The sequence below is a fragment of the Entelurus aequoreus genome, linkage group LG20 (assembly GCF_033978785.1).
Source record: "Entelurus aequoreus isolate RoL-2023_Sb linkage group LG20, RoL_Eaeq_v1.1, whole genome shotgun sequence".
Lineage (NCBI taxonomy): Eukaryota > Metazoa > Chordata > Actinopteri > Syngnathiformes > Syngnathidae > Entelurus > Entelurus aequoreus.
The window spans coordinates 12,496,664-12,519,163 of record NC_084750.1 but is presented as its reverse complement, the minus strand read 5'-3'; the positions used below and the strand labels follow the sequence as shown (position 1 = coordinate 12,519,163).

The 22,500-nt window shown below is 39.2% G+C and overlaps 1 protein-coding gene across 1 annotated transcript in view; it reads left to right on the top strand.

Moving 5' to 3' along the window:
* top2b (DNA topoisomerase II beta) overlaps window positions 1-22,500 on the top strand; it is a 74,793-nt gene that overhangs the window by 48,348 nt on the left and 3,945 nt on the right. Inside the window, exons 23-33 of the mRNA XM_062029387.1 lie at window positions 1-200; window positions 266-461; window positions 544-635; window positions 3,598-3,750; window positions 4,837-4,920; window positions 5,001-5,195; window positions 6,460-6,577; window positions 7,677-7,835; window positions 13,061-13,271; window positions 13,843-13,922; window positions 17,360-17,449. The exon at window positions 1-200 is cut by the window's left edge and continues 1 nt beyond it. Coding sequence (XP_061885371.1) covers window positions 1-200; window positions 266-461; window positions 544-635; window positions 3,598-3,750; window positions 4,837-4,920; window positions 5,001-5,195; window positions 6,460-6,577; window positions 7,677-7,835; window positions 13,061-13,271; window positions 13,843-13,922; window positions 17,360-17,449 — 1,578 coding nt within the window. The remainder of the gene's footprint in view (window positions 201-265; window positions 462-543; window positions 636-3,597; window positions 3,751-4,836; window positions 4,921-5,000; window positions 5,196-6,459; window positions 6,578-7,676; window positions 7,836-13,060; window positions 13,272-13,842; window positions 13,923-17,359; window positions 17,450-22,500) is intronic.

The window sequence follows — 22,500 nt, the reverse complement described above, 5'->3', positions numbered from 1 at the left end:
CTTACAAGGAGTCAGTGTTGGAGCCCATGCTGCAGGGCACCGACAAAACACCAGCGCTCATCAACGATTACAAGGAGTACCACACAGATTCCACAGTTAAATTTGTGGTTCGCATGTCTGAGGAGAAACTGGCCCAGGCTGAGGCAGCCGGTCTCCACAAAGTCTTCAAGCTTCAGTCTAGCCTCACATGCAATTCAATGGTAGAAGAAACATCACACTGCGCTGTCATGCTGTGCATTACAGAGTGTTTGCATATTTTTCTCAGGTACTATTCGACCATATGGGTTGCCTTAAGCGATATGATTCCGTCCAAGACATTCTAAGAGACTTCTTTGAACTTCGCCTGCACTACTACAAACTACGGAAGGACTGGTTAGTTGGTAGCCTCGGAGCTGAGGCGGCCAAACTGTCCAACCAGGCACGTTTTGTGCTGGAGAAAATCGAAGGGAAAATTTCCATTGGTAGGTAGGGGGTTGACGATACCAGCTCAACTATATTCCTATTTATATGTGGTGTGGTTTTGAACACTTTTTGTCCCAACAGAGAACAAATCCAAGCGTGAACTGATACGCATGTTGGTCCAAAAAGGCTTTGAGTCGGACCCTGTAGCTGCCTGGAACAAAGCTCAAGAGAAGGTATACGTGCTGGTATATTCATGCAGTTTTGATACATAAAGTACATTGTGATGAGATGACTTGACGTTGTAATAGATTCGACTGATATGAACTGTCAATGGAACAGTTTTAGACCTGATTCTCTTCTCAGATTAGATGATATAGCTGTATTTTGTAGATGATATAGCTGCATTGGGTATATACTCTATAACAGGGGTCACCAACCTTTTTGAAACCAAGAGCTACTTCTTGGGTACTGATTAATGCGAAGGGCTACCAGTTTGATACACACTTAAATAAATTGCCAGAAATAGCCAATTTGCTCAATTTACCTTTAACTCTATGTTATTATTAATAATTAATGATATTTACACTTAATTGAACGGTTTAAAAGAGGAGAAAACAAGAAAAAAATTACAATTAAATTTTGAAACATAGTTTATTTTCAATTTCGACTCTTTAAAATTCAAAATTCAACCGAAAAAAAGAAGAGAAAAACTAGCTAATTCAAATCTTTTTGAAAAAATTAAAAAAGAATTTATGGAACATCATTAGTAAATTTTCCTGATTAGGATTAATTTTAGAATTTTGATGACATGTTTTAAATAGGTTAAAATCCAATTTACACTTTGTTAGAATATATAACAAATTGGACCAAGCTATATTTCTAACAAAGACAAATCATTATTTCTTCTAGATTTTCCAGAACAAAAATTTTAAAAGAAATTCAAAAGACTTTCAAATAAGATTTCAATTTGATTCTACATATTTTATAGATTTGCCAGAATAATTTTTTTGAATTTTAATCATAATAAGTTTGAAGAAATATTTCACAAATATTCTTCGCCGAAAAAACAGAAACTAAAATGAAAAATTAAATTAAAATGTATTTATTATTCTTTACAATAAAAAAAAAAAATTTACTTGAACATTGATTTAAATTGTCAGGAAAGAAGAGGAAGGAATTTAAAAGGTAAAAAGGTATATGTGTTTAAAAATCCTAAAATCATTTTAAGGTTGTATTTTTTTCGCTAAAATTGTCTTTCTGAAAGTTATATGAAGGAAAGTAAAAAAAAAAAAAAGAATTTATTTAAACAAGTGAAGACCAAGTCTTTAAAATATTTTCTTGGATTTTCAAATTCTATTTGAGTTTTGTCTCTCTTAGAATTAAAAATGTCGAGCAAAGCGAGACCAGCTTGCTAGTAAATAAATAGAATTTAAAAAATACAGGCAGCTCACTGGTAAGTGCTGCTATTTGAGCTATTTTCAGAACAGGCCAGCGGGCTACTCATCTGGTCCTTACGGGCTACCTGGTGCCCGCGGGCACCACGTTGGTGACCCCTGCTCTATAAAATACTGGCATATTTAAACATGCAAATTAAAAAGAAAACAAAAACTAAGAAATCAAATGCACATAAGTATTCACAACCTTTGCCATGAATCTCAAAAGTGAGCTCCGGTGCATCCTATTTCAACTGATCATCCTTGGGATGTTCTTACAGCTTAATTGGGGTACATGTGTGGTAGATTCAGTTGGCTGGACATGATGATGAAAGGCACCTGTCTGTATATTAGATCCCACACTTGACAGTGCATGGCAGGGAACTAACCAAGAAGGAAGTCGAAGGAATTCTCTGCAGACCTCTCAAAACAGGATTGTCTCAAGGCACACATATGAGGAAGGGTACAGAAAAATATCTGCTGCCTTGAAGGTCCCAAAGAGCACAGTGGCTTCCATCATCCATCATGGAAGAATTTTGGAACCACCAGGACTTTCCCTAGAGCTGGCCGGCCGGCCGTATGAGCTGAGCAATTGGGGGAGAAGAGCTTTAGTCAGGCAGGTGACCTAGAACTCAATTGTCACCTTGTCAGAGCTACATCATTCCTCTGTGGAGAGAGGAGAACCTTCCAGAAGGACAACCATCTCCGCAGCCTTCCACCAATCAGGCCTGTATGGTGGAGTGGCCAGACGGAAGCCATTCCTTCGTAAAAGTTTGCCAAAACGCAACTGAAGGACTCTCAGACCATGAGGGACAACATTTTCTGGTCTGACGAGACAAAGATTGAACTCTTTGGCGTGAATGCCAGGCGTCATGTTTGGAGGCACCGCTCATCACCAGGTAATCACCATCCCTACAGTGAAGCATGGTGGTGGCAGCATCATGCTGTGGGGATGGTTTTCAGCGGCAGGAACTGGGATACTAGTCAGGATAGAGGGAAAGATGAATGCAGCAATGCACAGAAACATCCTGAATGAAAACCTGCCCCAGAGCGCTCTGGGGCGACGTTTCATCTTTTAACTACCCTAAGCCAAGATATCAAAGGAATGGCTTCAGGACAACTCTGTAAATGTCCTTGAGTGGCCCCGCCAGAGCCCAGACTTGAATCCAATTAAACATCTCTGGAAACATCTGAAAATGGCTGCACACCCTTCCAACCTGATAGAGCTTGAGAGGTGCTGCAAAGAGGAATGGACGGAACTGCCCAAAGATAGGTGTCCCATGCTTGTGGCATCGTATTCAAAAAGACTTGAATTGCTGCCAAAGGTGCATCAATAAAGTATTGAACAAAGGCTGTAAATACTCAAGTACTCATGTCATTGTTTCCTTCTTTTTTTTTTTTTTCAAAAATGTAAAAAACACCAACTCCTTCACATTGTCATAAGGTTGGGTGTGTGTAGAATTTTGCGGACAAAGTTAATTTATTCCATTATGGAATAAAGCTGAATGACAAAATGTGGAAAAAGTGAAGCACTGTGAATACTTTGCAGATGCACTGTGGATCCAGGTTCAATGTATATTGTCTTGTCCTGGGAGAAGATATGATACAATGGTTGCTAAAATCCTTTGTTATATACTGTGAAATGGAGAATGAAACACTTCTGTGTTGATAAACTGAAGTTGGTCTGATTGTTAACATTACCAACAAGCGTTCCTGCTGAGTACAGATAGATTCTTAGTTACATGTTTGCTTTGTCTCACAGGCTCTAGAAGATGACAATGACGGAAATGAGAGTGACGGCTCGGTGGACTCTGGTTCTTCTTCGGGCCCAAATTTTAACTACATCCTTAACATGTCTCTGTGGTGCTTGACAAAAGAGAAGGTTGAGGAGCTCCTGAAACAAAGGGACCAAAAGGTTTGATGAATCATAATTATTTCTATTGTCTGCTGTGTTCACATTTGTACTTGGTATGGACCAAAGTAAAGAACATATACATATATAATCCAGGTTGGCACTGGCATTGCTATCATACCATTGATGCCTGCTTAGTTTACCTCCTTACACAGGCATGTTTGGTACGTGTAAGACACGGAATACCAACACAAATCTAGGGACAAAATGTTAGTTTTTGACGAGTGGAATAAGTATTCCATCCTCAAATAACCAGCAAGACTTTTGACCCCAAGTCAAAGCACATCTTGTGTCTTCAGTAAGAATCTTGGTGGGAAAAAGTCTACAGTTGGCACAATAATAATTCCAACACGCAACAGTCAATCACCCTCATTTTGAAGCTCCATGCAACGTTTTGTGGTGTTGTAGGACAGATTTTGAGAAAGATGAAAGAGCAACCCGGAATTCCAAGGTAGCCTGTATGAAATGATGTGTGGAGAGTTGATTAACGACTGTAATGATTGACATCCTGCAGTATCAAGAAGACATGTATTTTCTAAAGGGTTAGGGAAAGGCGAACCCTAACCCAGAGAAATGTTGAATATGAATCCAATAGCAGCATCACTATGTCAGTACGCTGTCGGGCCTCCAGTGGTTGGTTAGGCCAGATCATCTTCAGCACACTGTGGGGCCTGGATGCAACTCCTATTACTGACAGACGTGAACATCCTACTTCAGGGATGTTTCTCTGCTAAGGATACAAGAAGGCCTCACCACAATGGAGGGCAGATGAACGAGGCCTTGTTCCATAGAACTTTGGCTGAAAACCTCCCTAGCCATAACAGAGAGCTGCCATCATTATAGCATTGGTGTGCACCAAATAAGAGTTTATTTTCAAGTGGACCAAACAAGAGTTCACTTGCTAGTGGACCAAGACAGATTGAAGAGGTGGGTCTCAGCCCATTTGAAAGTGAGCTCTTGTTTGGTGCAGCCACACTTGAGTAAAGGAACAATTGCAGAGTAATTGCACCACAGGTTGCCAGCGTGAACCCAGTTTGAATCACACGAGACATTTTCATGTTCACCTGTTAATATTGTATTTGTGTGCAGACAGTGGAGCTGCAAAATCTCCAGAAGAAATCCTCAGAAGATCTGTGGAAGGAGGATTTGGCAGTGTTCATTGAAGAGTTAGATGTACGTGTTTACAATCAACATGCTGGCTAATGCAAACACTTTGTAGCTATTTTTACTGGATTTCATTTGTTTTGCTTCAGAAATTTGAGGCAATAGAGCGGGAAGAGCAGAGTTTGGGGAAAGTTGTCAAACTAATCAAAGGCAAAGTGGGGAAACCCAAGGCCAAGAAGCTGAATCTGGAGGAGACAATGCCATCACCATTTGGCCGCAGGGTGGATCCGCCTTCTCAGCCACTCAAATCGGACTCGACCAAGAAAGTGACCAAAAAGAAAAAGGTAACGCACGTCATTACGCAGTGTTGCAATCACTCCTCCACAGTAACATTTCTCCACAGTAACATTTAATCAGCAAAGTCATTTCATTTATGCGATGGCTTCTCCGCACGTGATACAGAGATCAGATGATAAATTGTAAACATGATCATGAAATGTTATCGTGTAAATAAAATAAGTAGGAAATAGGTTTTAGTTCCTCGAATAAAAGTACAATGGGTATACTATATTACAGGTGTCAAACCCAAGGCCCGGGGGCCGTATCTGGCCCGTCACATCATTGTATATGGCCTGCGAGCACCTAGGAAAATATTCATCATTGAAGTACATTATCTTTTCGTACTAAATGTATTTGTTCTTTCTATTTTGACCAAAAAATATATACACTACCGTTCAAAAGTTTGGGGTCACATTGAAATGTCCTTATTTTTGAAGGAAAAGCACTGTACTTTTCAATGAAGATAACTTTAAACTAGTCTTACCTTGAAAGAAATACACTCTATACATTGCTAATGTGGTAAATGACTATTCTAGCTGCAAATGTCTGCTTTTTGCTGCAATATCTACATAGGTGTATAGAGGCCCATTTCCAGCAACTATCACTCCAGTGTTCTAATGGTACAATGTGTTTGCTCATTGGCTCAGAAGGCTAATTAATTGATGATTAGAAAACCCTTGTGCAATCATGTTCACACATCTGAAAACAATTTAGCTCGTTACAGAAGCTACAAAACTGACCTTCCTTTGAGCAGATTGAGTTTCTGGAGCATCACATTTGTGGGGTCAATTAAACGCTCAAAATGGCCAGAAAAAGAGAACTTTCATCTGAAACTCGACAGTCTATTCTTGTTCTTAGAAATGAAGGCTATTCCACAAAATTGTTTGGGTGACCCCAAACTTTTGAACGGTAGTGTATATGCACTGCATGACATTGCATACCTTTTTAAATGTTAATATTATGCAATATTGCAACAAATAATTTATTACTATAGTTTCCACACATTTTTATTTGTTGAAATAAAAATAAATACTTCAATATCTGCTTGACTTATGGTTTCAAAGCAAGTTATCCATCAAATTGTACACAGTAAAAAAGGACAATAGATATTATGTTAAAATTACAATGTTTTTTTTACAGCATTTTCAATTGAAAACTGTCAATTAAAAAAAACAAACACTGTTTTTAGTATAAAATGTTTGTGTATAAAATGTTTTTAATGTAAAAATGGTTAAGAGAAACACAGCCAACAAGCTGTTTTCTTCTCAGGTTGACGCCGACCCAGCTCTGAAGTTGGAGGGTGATGATGATGGAGATGCAGCAGCAGGTGAAACTCCTGTAATCAAACCAAAGACTCCACGTGTGAAGAAGGAGAAGAAAGAACCTGGTCAGTCTTGCTTTACTTGTTGCGTCCATTATAATATATTTTGACATGATCACATTAGTGACCATTTTTTTACAAAAAGTTGTTTTTATATCAACAGAACAAAATGATTATTTAGATAGTGCCTACTGACAAGAGAAGTTATCTCAGGGCACGTCACACATTAAGCAGGTCAAGAACCACGCTCCTCATAATATTGATGATAATAGTAATACAATTAATGGTTGGGTCGAGCTAGAGAGAACAGGATACGCGGTCCTTCATTTATCGCCGTCAATTGGTTCCAGATCTGACCGCAATAAACACATTTCCATGAAGTAGATTTACTATTAATTAATTAAATGTTTTAAAAGTTAGAGCAGGGTGTCCATCACGTCGATCGCGAGCTACCGGTCGATGGTGGAGGGTGTGTCAGTCGATCGCTAGCCAGCCATTTAAAAAAATAGACCTAAAATTAGCGATCATCAATCTTCACCAAGGTGTCACTTTGGTCACTTGATTGACATTCACGTCACCCGAGGGTCTTGTGAGATGACGCTGGCTGCTGCCAGATCATTATTAAGAAAAAATGACCGACAGGAAGGTTGTGGAACACTCTCCCTGACCACCTGAGGGCACCACAGACTGTGGATGCTTTTAAAAAAGGCTTAAAAACCCTTATTTTTAAAAAAGCCTTTTTTTAGATATATGCACACTAGTTCTAGCTATTAGGCTGTTTCTAGTTTTTATTTTGATTATCTTTTTTTTTTTTTTAATACACTGTAGCACTTTGAGGTTGTTTGCTCAATGTAAAGTGTTTTTTACAAATAAAATCTATTATTATTATTTTATTTCAACCTGCTGTCAAAACTCTAAGACCGACCGCACAGTTCCTGTCTTCCCAATAAAAGCGCTGCTTCATCCTGCCCGCGCTGACAAAATAAGAGTCTCAGAAAGCTAGACAAACTGTAACTGTTCAACAAATAACATTTAAGCAATTTCAGGCAGTCCCTTTAAATTCAATGACATATTTTAATCTCTGTTTTGCTATGTGATGATCCACTGGATCAAATTGTGCATTGTTTTTGTTGTTTACATTTTGTTCCTTTGTGTGTTAATACAGGAGCACCCAGAGTAAGAAAAACTCCGGTACCCAAAGGCACTCCTGTCAAGAAGGTGAAAAAAAGAAACCCATGGTCGGATGTTGAGTCCAACTCAGATAGTGATCTGGAGAACAGTCCACTTGTCATTCCCCGGGAGACCAAGTCCCAGAGGGCATCAGGTATGGTTGCCCAGTCAAATATCTCCTATGAATCTCAATAGGGCCACTAAAAGGTGATATTTTATACAAACCTTTGATTCCAGCTGTTTCCATGATTTGTGGGAGGAAAATGGGAGATTTAAAAAATGGCATCTCAGATTTGAATCCAGATTTATTCTTCTAACGTTACTAACCCTCTTTTAGTTGTCTGTGCATTGGGGTTCTTCTACCAATGTTACCATAGCAGCCACTTTACAATTTGGACTCAACTATAAAGAACATTGACTGAAATGAAATGTCAGCGTTTGCTCTACCGCTATACCTCCGAGATAGTTAATTTCACTAGATTATTTTACCTACCGCCAGATGACAACAAAAGTATTTTAAAGGGTCCTTTTACATTGAACACTCTGCTTTTATTAAACATAGGACATGGTTTTGACACATTTTATATTGACTTTGTGGAGTCTTTCCAATGCATTTGTTGCACCTGTAGGACCACTCTATACATGAGTGGTGGGTTCTTTGTAGATAAAGTACCTGATATGTACCTAATAGATGGATATTTTCAAAATACCAACATTATTCATTGAGATACAGTCACAAATGTTTACATATTTTAAAATAATATTCTATTGGACTCCGAGGGGAGTTTTAGGTAAAAGCGAAGGATATCCAATACTACTCCCAAAATAACCTTCACTTAGCCCTCAGCCCGTACAGTAATACAACACTACAGTTTTTCTACAATGACAACCAACCAACATGTCTAGACAGGCAAGATATAATCAATGCACACCACTTCTAAATCACAACAATATTCATGGAGTATCAGTAGTTGCAGATGTGGTAGTAGACGTAGACCACTGTTTAAATGTAATGTTAAAATGTAATATAACATCACAACCCTAATAATCTAGACAGGTATTATGTAATCAATGCACACCACTTCTAAATCACAACAATATTCATGTACTATCAGTAGTAGGAGTTGATGTAGACCACTGTTTAAAAGTAATGTTAAAATGTAATATAACGTCACAACCCTAATAATCTAGACAGGTAATAGGTAGTCAATGCACACCACTTCTAAATCACAACAATTGTCATGGAGTATTATTAGTTATAGATGTAGTAGTTGATGTAGACTACTGTTTAAAAGTACCGTATTTTTCGGAGTATAAGTCGCTCCGGAGTATAAGTCGCACCGGCCGAAAATGCATAATAAAGTAGGAAAAAAACATATATAAGTCGCATTTTTTGGTGAAATTTATTTGATAAAACCCAACACCAAGAATAGACATTTGAAAGGCAATTTAAAATGTCTAAAGAATAGTGAATAAGTGTACGTTATATGAGGCATAAATAACCAACTGAGAAGGTGCCTGGTATGTTAACGTAACATATTATGGTAAGAGTCATTCAAATAACTATAACATATAGAACATGCTATACGTTTACCAAACAATCTGTCACTCCTAATCGCTAAATCCCATGAAATCTTATACGTCTAGTCTCTTACGTGAATGAGATCAATAATATTACTTGATATTTTACGCTAATGTGTTAATCATTTCACACATAAGTCGCTCCTGAGTATAAGTCGCACTACGAAAAAAACCTGTGACTTTTAGTCCGAAAAATACGGTAATGTTAAAATTAGAGATGTCCGATAATTACTTTTTTGCCGATATTCCGATATTGTCCAACTCTTAATTACAGATTCCGATATCAACCGATACCGATATATACAGTTGTGGAATTAACACATTATTATGCCTAATTTTGTTGTAATGCCCCGCTACATGCATTAAACAATGTAACTTCACCATGAATTGATTAACGTGGACCCCGACTTAAACAAGTTGAAAAACTTATTGGGGCGTTACCATTTAGTGGTCAATTGTACGGAATATGTACTGTACTGTGCAATCTACTAATACAAGTTTCAATCAATCAATCAATCAAAAACAAGGTTTTCCAAAGTAAGAGCCAACATGGCAGTGCCATATTTATTATTGAAGTCACAAAGTGCATTATTTTTTTTTACCATGCCTCAAAACAGCTTGGAATTTGGGACATGCTCTCCCTGAGATAATCCTGATACCCATTACAACTATGGGAAATACTATACTTTGACTTTCACAAAGTGCTTTATTTTTTTTAAACATGCCTCAAAACAACAGCTACAAAAACAATGAAGGCACACAGCTTCAGTCCAGAGTATACTAGAGCATACTTGCCAACCTTGAGACCTCCGAATTCGGTAGATGGGGGGGAGGGGGGAGGTGGGGTTGAGGTGGGCGGAGGCGGGGTTTGGTGGTAGCAGGGGGTGTATATTGTAGCGTCCCGGAAGAGTTAGTGCTGCAAGGAGTTCTGGGTATTTGTTCTGTTGTGTTTATGTTGTGTTACGGTGCGGTGTTCTCCCAAAATGTGTTTGTCATTCTTGTTTGGTATGGATTCACAGTGTGGCGCATATATATATATACAGTGTTAAACTTGTTTATACGGCCACCCTCAGTGTGACCTGTATGGCTGTTGCATAAAGCCGTAGATATTTAGTGACTGGGCCGGCACGCAAAGGCAGTGCCATTAAGGTTTATTGGCACTTTGTACTTGTCCCTACGTCCGTGTACACAGCGTCATAAATGTTACTTTTTGAAACCGATACCGATAATCTTGAAACCGAAACCGATAATTTCCGATATTACATTTTAAAGCATTTATCGGCCGATAATATCGGCAGTCCGATATTATCGGACATCACTTGTCACAAACCTAATAATCTAGACAGGTAATATGTACCGTATTTTCCGCACCATAAGCCGCCCCGTGTTGTAAGCCGCATCTTCAATGAATGGCATATTTCAAAACTTTGTTTACCTATTAGCCGCCCCGTGTTATTAGCCGCACCTACGCTACGCTAAAGGGAATGTCAAAAAAACAGTCAGATAGGTCAGTCAAACTTTAATAATGTATTACAAACCAGCGTTCTAACAACTCTCTTCACTCCCAAAATGTAATGTGCAAATGTGCAATCACAAAAATAGTAACACTCAAAATAGTGCAGAGCAATTGCAACATCAATAACTCAACGTTGCTCATACGTTAGTGTCACACAACACATAAAATAAACATTTAAAGCTCACTTTCTGGAGTTATTACTCATCCACAAATCCCTCGAATTCTTCTTATTCTTCGGTGTGCTTCACTTGTTTTTGACACCATCTGTGATGTGGACGCGCATGCAGTCATAGATCAACAGGGACGGAGCTGCGATAGAAAAAGTCACCCGGTCTCTTCGCTCATTTTTTTTTCATCCATCCATCCCTTCGAGTTAGCTTTTATGATGACGCCGGCTGGAAAGTTCTCTTTTGGCAAGGTCTTCCTTTTGAATATCACCGTGGGTGGAAGTTTCTGGCCGTTAGCATGGCAAGCTAGAACCACGGTGAAGGACGACTTCTCATTCCCTGTGGTGCGAATATTCACCGTACGTGTTCCCGTTGTATCCACAGTGCGGTTCACAGGAATATCAAAAGTCAGTGGAACCTTGTACGCGTGTCTCTTAGTAGGAGACATTTTGTGGTCTTTACAGAAACACACAAATGAAATGAAACGTAATATCCGCGCGCTTCTTCTTCTACGGGGGCGGGTGCTCACCTTGGCGGTTGCTTACCGTAGAAGAAGAAGCGCTTCCTCTTCTATGGGGGCGGTTGCTTACCGTAGAACAGGGGTGTCAAAGTCAAATGGACGGAGGGCCAAATAAAAAATTTAGCTACAAGCCGAGGGCCGGACTGTTCGAATGTTCATTGAAAAATTTTTCAATGACGCATATAGTCTAGTGAACCTAATTGAACCTACTGAAAACCTAACAAATATATTCCAATATGATCAGATAAATAAAGCAATATTTTCTTATGGCTCTGTCAGTAATCTTTAATTTTCAACAGACACAAAAGACAAATTTCCTTTATATAAAAATCCCCATAACATGAACATTAAATGAAAGAAACCGGTATTCAAGGCACCATCAGTAGCCTATATTTTCTATTTTAGCAAAAGTGGGCTAAATTTACTTCAAAGAAAAAAACAATAATAGCAATTTTCTATCATCCACTCAACTGAAATATTTTTAAAATATAATTAAATTGAAATACAATAAAATAAAGTGCAAAAATCTATAAATCAAAAACAACACTTTGTTTAAGGAGAAGTAACATGCAGTGAAAACAAATATTTAACTTTAACTTTTAAACTTGAATTGAGTAAAAACTCTAAATATGTGATTGCACAGTAATGTTCACATTAAACCCCCCTCCTCCCTCCGTGGGAGGGAGGCGAGTTGGGTGCCCGAAACCCCCCGCTGGTTTCGGCCCGCCCCTTGGCGCGCGTGGCACGGCGGGCTCCGCGACCCGACGGCTGGCCCTCGTGGCTTGACGGCGGGCGCGTCCCGACGGGCCGCGCGTAGGGGTCAAACGCAGAAGTCTCAGGGCCTCGTGGTGAGGGGGTGGCCTGCGGGTTTCGGCCCGCTTGACCCCCCCGCTCCGCTTGGCGCGCGCGGCACATGACGGGTTCCGCCACCGACGCTCGGGCTGCAGCCCGACGGTGGTGCGGGCCCGGCGGTGACGCGCGGTTTGGGGAAACAAAGCAGAAGTCTCAGGGCCTCGGGGCCGGGTTTCGGCCCGCCCCCTTGGCGCGCGTGGCACGGCGGGCTCCGCGACTGACGGCCGGGCTGCAGCCCTTCGGCCGGCAGGCGCGTCCCGGCGGGCCGCTCGCCCCCTTTCGGAACCTTGGACCGGCATCCGCTTGGTGCGTGTAAAAGATCTGCGGTCTAAAAAAAAAAAAAAAAAAAAAAAAAAAAAAAAAAGATCTGCGGTCTGCGGGCCGGTTCTAATAATAAATCAAGATCATCCCAAGGGCCGTAAAAAACCTTCTCGCGGGCCGGATATGGCCCGCGGGCCTTGACTCTGACATATGTGCCGTAGAAGAAGAAGCGCTTCCTCTTCTACGGGGAAAAAAGATGGCGGCTGTTTACCGTAGTTGCGAGACCTAAACTTTATGAAAATAAATATTAATATTAATCCATATATAAGGCGCACCGGGTTATTAGCCGCACTGTCAGCTTTTGAGAAAAAAATTGTTTTTTAGGTGCGGCTTATGGTGCGGAAAATACGGTAGTCAATGCACACCACTCCTAAATCGCAACAATAATTATTGACTTTGATCCATGTTCTGCTTTCCTTTAGCATCCAAGCCAAAATACACGTTTGACTTCTCAGAGGAGGAAGACGATGGCGAGGAAAATGGAGATGACGACAACGATGACGTGGCCCTTTCTCCCGCAAGGGCGTTGAAAGATGAGTCGGCTGCGTGTGAAACCAAGGAAAGCTACAGTGACCAGAATGAGGATTCTGATTGCAACAAAGACTCTTACACTGCCCCCGAGCAGAAGACAAAGTAAGACATTTATGCAGTTCATACAATTTCACGCATTTGACTTTTCTAACTGATCGAGATTGACTTTATTCAAAAAGTTGTATACAGCATTCAATACCAGAAATGTAATGATTTGCAACAATGGCAGCAAAGTCACATTTAATAATACAGGCTTTATAAAAATTATTGTGTTTAGTGAAGTGAATTATATTTTTCTGGAGTGACTCAAAGCACTTTACATTGAGAAAGCCATTAGCTCAATGTAGGTGCCACTGGGAGCAGGCTAGGTGAAGTGTCTTGCCCAAGGACACAGTGGTAGTGACTAGGATGGCGGAAGCTGGATTTGAACCAGGAACCCTCAAGTTTCTGATCGGCTGCTCTACCATGTGAGCCACGCCGCCCCATGAGTTACTTGCTATAAGATATTTGAGCTTGTATATATTATTGTCAAAGTATCAGATCAGGATGGGAGTGTAGGTCAAAAATGTTGATGGTGGCATCCCTATGGTCAATATTTAAACATGTTCCTTCTCCATGGCCTTACTAATGTTTTTGATAAAAATGGAGTAATCACAAATGTCGTGTTTTCAAGGTCTCAGTCGGAGGAAAATAAGAAGACAAGCAGCACCTTCTCCTCTAAATGTGTCCTCTCTGAAGACAGCAATGACAGTGGTGAGTGCAAACTTTCTAACTTACTCCGTTTTACAAATATTCATGTATTACAATTCATCAAAAAGAATATTCAGAGGTACCTCAACTTAGCAGATTTTGGAGATACGAGGGGTCTCTGCCTTTTGTTGTGCTTTAACCCTTGGATCAGGGGTCCCCAAACTACGGCACGCGACAAGTCCCAAGTTTAAAAAATAAATAAATTAAAAATATATTTATTTTAATTATTATTTTTTTTAAATCTGTCTTTTCTAATCCATTTTCTACCCTTGTTACTATCAGTGTCTTCTAGCTAATCAGGCAAATCATATTGTCTAAAAGTGCATTTTCCCATAGTGCGCTCTTTCAATTAGTGCGCCAGGAATAGATATAAATATACATATATGTATACATATCCATCCATCCATTTTCTACCGCTTGTCCCTTTTTGGGGTCGTGGGGGGGTCGCTGGAGCCTATCTCAGCTGCATTCGGGCGGAAGGCGGGGTACACCCTGGACAAGTCGCCACCTCATCACAGGGCCAACACAGATAGACAGAAAACACTTACACTCACATTCACACACTAGGGACCATTTAGTGTTGCCAATCAACTTATCCCCAGGTGCATGTCTTTGGAGGTGGGAGGAAGCCGGAGTACCCGGAGGGAACCCACGCAGTCACGGGGAGAACATGCAAACTCCACACAGAAAGATCCCGAGCCCGGGATTGAACTCAGGACTACTCAGGACCTTTGTATTGTGAGGCAGATGCACTAACCCCTCCTCCACCGTGCTGCCCATATACATATATATATTTATTTATATATATTTTTGTATACGTACATATATATATATACAGATGTATATATGTATGTATATATACGTATACATATATATATATATATATATATATAATGTGTATATATATGTATGTATATACGTATACATATATATATATATATATATACTAGGGCTGTGAATCTTTGGGTGTCCCACGATTCGATTCAAAATCGATTTTTTTTTCAATTTAACACGATTCTCGATTCAAAAAGGAATTTTTCCCGATTCAAAAGGATTGTCTATTCATGGAATACATAGATTTCAGCAGGATCTACCCCAGTCTGCTGACATGCAAGCAGAGTAGTAGATTTTTGTAAAAAGCTTTTATAATTGTAAAGGACAATGTTTTATCAACTGATTGCAATAATGTACATTTGTTTGAACTATTAAATGAACCAAAAATATGACTTATTTTATCTTTGTGAAAATATTGGACACAGTGTGTTGTCAAGCTTATGAGATGCGATGCAAGTGTAAGCCACTGTCACACTATTGTTCTTTTTTTTTATTTTTTATAAATGTCTAATGATAATGTCAATGAGGGATTTTTAATCACTGCTATGTTGAAATTGTAACTAATATTGATACTGTTGTTGATAATATTCATTTTTGTTTCACTACTTTTGGCTGTGTCGTGTTTGTGTTGCTCTGTTTATTGCAGTTCTGAGTGTTGCTGGCTCGGGTTTGGTTTTGGAATTGGATTGCATTGTTATGGTATTGCTGTGTATTGTTTTGTTGGATTGATTAATTTTAAAAAATAAAATAAAAAATAAAAATAAAAAATCGATTTTTTAAAAATGAGAATCGATTCTGAATCGCACAACGTGAGAATCGCGATTCGAATTCGAATCGATTTTTCCCCACACCCCTAATATATATATATATATATATATATATATATATATATATATATATATATATATATATATATATATATATATATATATATTTACACACCGTAATTTCCGGACTATAAGCCGCACCTGACTATAAGCCGCACCAGCTAAATTTAGGGGAAAATACAGATTGCTCCATATATAAGCCGCACCCGACTATAAGCCGCAGGGTTTTGATGTGTAATTAGCGTAGTATATAGGGGTTCCTGCTACCACGGAAGGGATTGTCGGGACAGAGATGACTGTTTGGGAACGCAAAGCGTCCCATTTATTAACAATAAATCTTTCAATCATTCAATCAAACTTTCACATCTTTGACATGGCGAACAGCATTCGTGCAGAGTACAAATAATACAACGTTGCAAAGTAATACAAAGTGCTCGCCTGTACGTTATCAAAATAACCAGCCTACCGGTATATGAAAAGTCAGTCTTTAATCATTGTGTCATCGTCTTCCTCCTGCGTACTAAAACCACCGAAATCCTCTTCGTCGGTGTCGGAGAAGAACAGGCCGTATATAAGCCGCACCCTTGTATAAGCCGCAGGGACCAGAACGAGGGGAAAAAGTAGCGGCTTATAGTCCGGAAATTACGGTATATATATATCTTTATACTGTTTATGTATACATATATAGATACACATATACTCTGCCGAGCTCTAGACAGCAACGACACTCAACAACAACACATCATTTGCAGACTATAATTACTGGTTTGCAAAAAATATATTTGTAACCCAAATAGGTGAAATTAGATCATCTCCCACAGCACACCAGACTTTACCTCACGGCACCCTATTGTGGTTGAAAAACACTGTATTAATTCAATGTTACTGTGAGTGCCATATACCACTTTTCTCATGTTGCTTGGCCTGCACAAGAAACTGTTGTTATTGGCTCTCCAGCCTTCCCGGCGAATCTTCACTTCCTATATTTGTCTCCTTTTTGTCTTGTTAAATGTATTCAATTGTGTTAAATCAGTGGTTCTTAACCTGGGTTTGATGGAACCCTAGGGGTTCGGTGAGTCGAGCTCAGGAGTTCAAAACACAGCCGACTCATCGTGTAAATAAAAACTTCTCCCTATCGGCGTATTACAGATACGACAACAGCAGAAGTCACACTGATTTGCAGGTGTGTCATTTGTTGTGAGTTCATGCACTGTTGGTTTTGTTCTTTGAACAAGGTGATGTTCATGCACGGTTCATTTTATGCACCAGTAAAAAACATGGTGACACTTTAGTATGGGGAACATATTCACCATTAATTAGTTGCTTATTAACATGCAAATTAGTAACATATTGGCTCTTAACTAGTCATTATTAAGTACTTATTAATGCCTTATTCGGCATGGCCTTATTATAACCCTCTAACCCTAACCAAATAACTCTAAATTAAGTCTTTGTTACTTAGAATATGTTCCCCATACTAAAGTGTTACCAAAAACATAACTTTGTCTTGAATTTGAAAAAAAAAACATTTTATTTTTCACTAAAGAAGGGTTGGGTGAATGCGCATATGAAACTGCTGGGGTTCGGTACCTCCAACAAGGCTAAGAACCACTGTGTTAAATGTATGCAATTAAGGCGCATCCCCATGCCGCTCAACAGGGCATGTTTACATGGCAAACACTCTTCATTTAAAAATAAATGCACAATGAGGAGTTGCCGCATCGCTTTCCTGCGGCTTCAAACTGACACCTAACATGCCTTGTGTTTGTTGTGTTGCAGTCATGTCCAAATCCGACAGCGATGCCGAGCCACCTTTCTCCACCTTTTCAAGCAGCTCTGCGTTTGACAGTCCATCACTGGGAAAGAAAGGTAATTATGTGTATGTCCACTAGAGGGCCTTGTGATACAAACAGCCATGGCAATGAAAGGGAATGTACCGTATTTTTTGGATTACAAATCGCAGTTTTTTTCATGGTTTGGCCGGCGGTGCGACTTATACTCTGGAGCAAGGCAAGGCAAGGCAACTTTATTTGTATAGCGCTTTTCATACACAAGGCAGACTCAAAGTGCTTCACAGACAACAAAGTGAAATGAAAGAAAATAAAAGCAAAATTAAAATGCAGACAATAAAAATAAAAACAGTGCAGACGTTAAAAGTTAAAAGATTAAAAGATTTAGCTGAAAGCTAAGGTGAACATAAAAGTCTTCAGTCTAGTTTTAAAAGTAGTCAGAGTTGGGGAGAGTCTGACATCTTCAGGAAGTTTATTCCAGCTATTTGTTGCATAGTGACTGAATGATGATCTCCCTTGATTTGAGTTTACTCTTGGAACCGCTAACAGATTGGTCTCAGAAGATCTTAGTGATCTAGAGGGCGTATATAGTGGGAGCATATCAGTGATATACTTGGGCCCTAGACCATGTAGTGATTTATATGTGAGCAGGAGGATTTTGAAATCTATTCTCTGATGTACAGGGAGCCAATGTAAGGATTTAAGAATTGGTGTAATGTGCTCACATTTTTTGGTCTTTGTTAGAACTCTAGCAGCAGCGTTCTGAACAAGCTGTAGCTGCCTGACAGTTTTTTTGGGAAGACCTGCAAGGAGACCATTACAATAGTCTAGCCTACTGGTAATAAAGGCATGTACAAGTTTTTCTAAGTCTTGAGCTGACATGAGCCCTCTAAGTCTTTTTACATTTTTGAGGTGATAGTAGGCCGATTTTGTTACTGATTTGATGTGACTGTCGAAATGTAAATCAGAATCTAAAATAACCCCAAGATTTCTGGCTTTATTTGAGGTTTTCAGGGACAGTGATTGAAGGTGTTGGATGACTTTAAACCTTTCTTTTTTAGCACCAAAAACAATTATCTCAGTTTTATCTTCATTTAGTTGTAGGAAATTTTGGCACATCCAGTGTTTGACTTGCTCAATGCACTGGCACAGAAGATCTATGGGGCGATAGTCATTTGGTGATAGCGCTACATAGATTTGGGTGTCATCGGCATAGCAATGATGGTCAATGTTATTATTTTGCATGATTTGTCCTAGTGGGAGCATATAGATGTTAAATAAAGTCGGCCCCAAGATTGAACCTTGGGGGACTCCACACGTTACGTTGGTTGGTTCTGATACAAAGTCACCAATGGAAACAAAATAGTTCCTATCTTGTAGATATGACTTGAACCAGCTTAAAACTGTGCCTGAGATCCTCACCCAGTTTTCCAACCTGTCCAAAAGTATTGAGTGGTCGACAGTGTCAAATGCAGCACTGAGGTCCAAAAGCATTAATACTGAAGTTTTGCCAGAGTCTGTGTTTAGACGGATGTCATTTATAACTTTAAGAAGGGCCGTCTCTGTGCTATGAAGAGGTCGAAATCCTGACTGGAAGTTGTTGTGGCAGCCAGTAGAAGCCAAGAAGTGATTTAGTTGTTGGAGGACAACTTTCTCAATTATTTTACTTATGAATGGTAGATTTGAAATTGGTCTGTAGTTGTTGATAACAGAGGCATCTAGGCTCTGCTTTTTTAGAAGAGGTTTAATGACTGCAGTTTTGAAAGCCTTCGGGAAATTGCCCGATTTAATAGAATTATTAACTATTTGCAAGATGTCTGTTGATAGGCAGTCAAAAACATTCTTAAAGAAGTTGGTAGGTAAAACATCAAGGCAGCAGGTGGATGACTTTAGAGCTGTCACCGTTTCCACTAGAGTTTTAGAGTCTATGGCATTAAAGCTTGCCATCATTGCTGTGTTACTTTTGCCTAAATGGGGTGGTGATCCAACTTTTTTACTTGAGATATTGATGGTGCGTCTGATGCCTTCAATTTTATCAGTATAAAAGAATGCAAAGTCAGGAGGAGACGTATGTGTGAAATTATTAACACATTACCGTAAAATATCACATAATATTATTTAGCTCATTCACGTAAGAGACTAGGCGTATATCAGCAATCGTCACACACACGTCAACCTCCTCATGCTCTCTCAGGGAGAGCATGTCCCAAATTCCAAGCTGCTGTTTTGAGGCATGTTAAAAAAAAATAATGCGCTTTGTGACTTCAATAATAAATATGGCAGTGCCATGTTGGCATTTTTTTTCCATAACTTGAGTTGATTTATTTTGGAAAACCTTGTTACATTGTTTAATGCATCCAGCGGGGCATCACAACAAAATTAGGCATAATAATGTGTTAATTCCACCACTGTATATATCTGTATCGGTTGATATCGGAATCGGTTATTACAGTAAGAGTTGGACAATATCGGATATCGGCAAAAAAGCCATTATCGGACATCTCTAGTCAGGTATGGAAATAAACACACAGTTCTGGCTATAACAACAACAAACTGCATAATTCCCTGAAGACCTAATGAAGGTAGACTATGCCGTCCGTATTGCTGTTCTGTTCATGGGTGTTTTAATCGTTCAAATAGAGAGATTGGAAAGAGCTTTCATCGAGTTGGAAACAAGTCGTTCATAAAAAGGTAATCAAGTCAGGGGAAAAAACGAAAGTGCGTGGAAGGAAATGCCTCGTAAAAATATCACTTTCATCATCTTGGACAATACAATCGTGTCTGCGGTGATCACTTTGCAAAATGTTTGTTTGAACAGCTTTCGGTGATGCAATCGAGTTTATCCTCTACTATATTAGTAGCGTTTAAAGGCCTACTGAAATGATTTTTTTTTATTTAAACGGGAATAGCAGATCCATTCTATGTGTCATACTTGATCATTTCGCGATATTGCCATATTTTTGCTGAAAGGATTTAGTAGAGAAAATCGACGATAAAGTTCGCAACTTTTGCTCGCTGATTAAAAAAAAGCCTTACCTGTACCGGAAGTAGCGTGACGTCACAGGAGCTAGTATTCCTCACAATTCCCCATTGTTTACAATGGAGCGAGAGAGATTCGGACCGAGAAAGTGACGATTACCCCATTAATTTGAGCGAGGATGAAAGATTCGTAGATGAGGAACGTTACAGTGAAGGACTTGAGAGGCAGTGATGGACGTATCTTTTTTCGCTCTGACCGTAACTTAGGTACAAGCTGGCTCATTGGATTCCACACTCTCCTTTTTCTATTGTAGATCATAGATTTGTATTTTAAACCACCTCGGATACTATATCCTCTTGAAAATGAGAGTCGAGAACGCGAAATGGACATTCACAGTGACTGAACATGTAAATACACGATTAATAATATTCAGCTTTGCGAAGCTAAAAAAAATAGAAGCTAACCTAGCAACGTAGCCAACGTGATAGCATAGCAGTCTCAAATGCAGATAGAAACTAAATTAAAAAAAACCTGACTGGATGGATAGACAGAAGATCAAAAATACTATTAAACCATGAACATGTAAATACACGATTAATAATATTCAGCTTTTCGAAGCTAAAAAAATAGAAGCTAACCTAGCAACGTAGCCAACGTGATAGCATCAGTCTCAAATGCAGATAGAAACTAAATAAAAAAAACCTTGACTGGATGGATAGACAGAAGATCAAAAATACTATTAAACCATGAACATGTAAATACACGATTAATAATATTCAGCTTTTCGAAGCTAAAAAAATAGAAGCTAACCTAGCTACGTAGCCAACGTGATAGCATCAGTCTCAAATGCAGATAGAAACTAAATTAAAAAAACCCTGACTGGATGGATAGACAGAAGATCAAAAATACTATTAAACCATGAACATGTAAATACACGATTAATAATATTCAGCTTTGCGAAGCTAAAAAAATAGAAGCTAACCTAGCAACGTAGCCAACGTGATAGCATCAGTCTCAAATGCAGATAGAAACTAAATAAAAAAATCCCTGACTGGATGGATAGACAGAAGATCAAAAATACTATTAAACCATGAACATGTAAATACACGATTAATAATATTCAGCTTGGCGAAGCTAAAAAAACAGAAGCTAACTTAGATGCGGCGGCGGGCTTACTCACTGTAGTGCGTCTGCTATCATGCTCAAAACACAACACAACCTCCTGGTGTTGGTGTTGCTGTAGTCCGCCGCTCCACCGATCGCACCTACAACTTTCTTATTTGCAGTCTCCATTGTCCATTAAACAAATTGCAAAAGATTCACCAACACAGATGTCCAGAATACTGTGGAATTTTGTCGAAGAAAACAGAGGTATTTGAATTGGGTCCAAACACTTCCCTTGCCCTCGTGACGTCACGCGCATACGTCATCATACCGCGACGTTTTCAAGCGGAAGTTTCCTGGGAAGTTTAAAATGTCACTTTATAAGTTAACCCGGCCGTATTGGCATGTGTTGCAATGTTAAGATTTCATCATTAATATATAAACTACCAGACTGCGTGGTCGCTAGTAGTGGCTTTCAGTAGGCCTTTAAGAGCAGAACTACAAGGAATGTAAAGAAAAGACAACAGATTGCATTAGTTTGTGTTCTTTGGTAAATATAACTATGAACACCTGCTTGTACAAACAAACTAACCTCATGTTATTAAGTCCTAGTAATAAATATTGGGATTGTTGGTCCAATCCACCGTATTTTCCTTGTCCATTTTCACAACAAAAACTAAAAGCTTAGTGCTTTATTCGACACATATTACCACATTATAGTGTCTTTGGTGCTATGTGTTAGCATCAAGAAAATATCCTTCATAGTATTAATAAACTAGATCAGGGGTCACCAACGTGGTGCCCGCGGGCACCAGGTAGCCCGTAAGGACCAGACGAGTAGCCCGCTGGCCTGTTCTAAAAATAGCTCAAATAGCAGCACTTACCAGTGAGCTGCCTCTATTTTTTAAATTGTATTTATTTACTAGCAAGCTGGTCTCGCTTTGCCCGACATTTTTAATTCTAAGAGAGACAAAACTCAAATAGAATTTGAAAATCCAAGAAAATATTTTAAAGACTTGGTCTTCACTTGTTTAAATAAATTCATA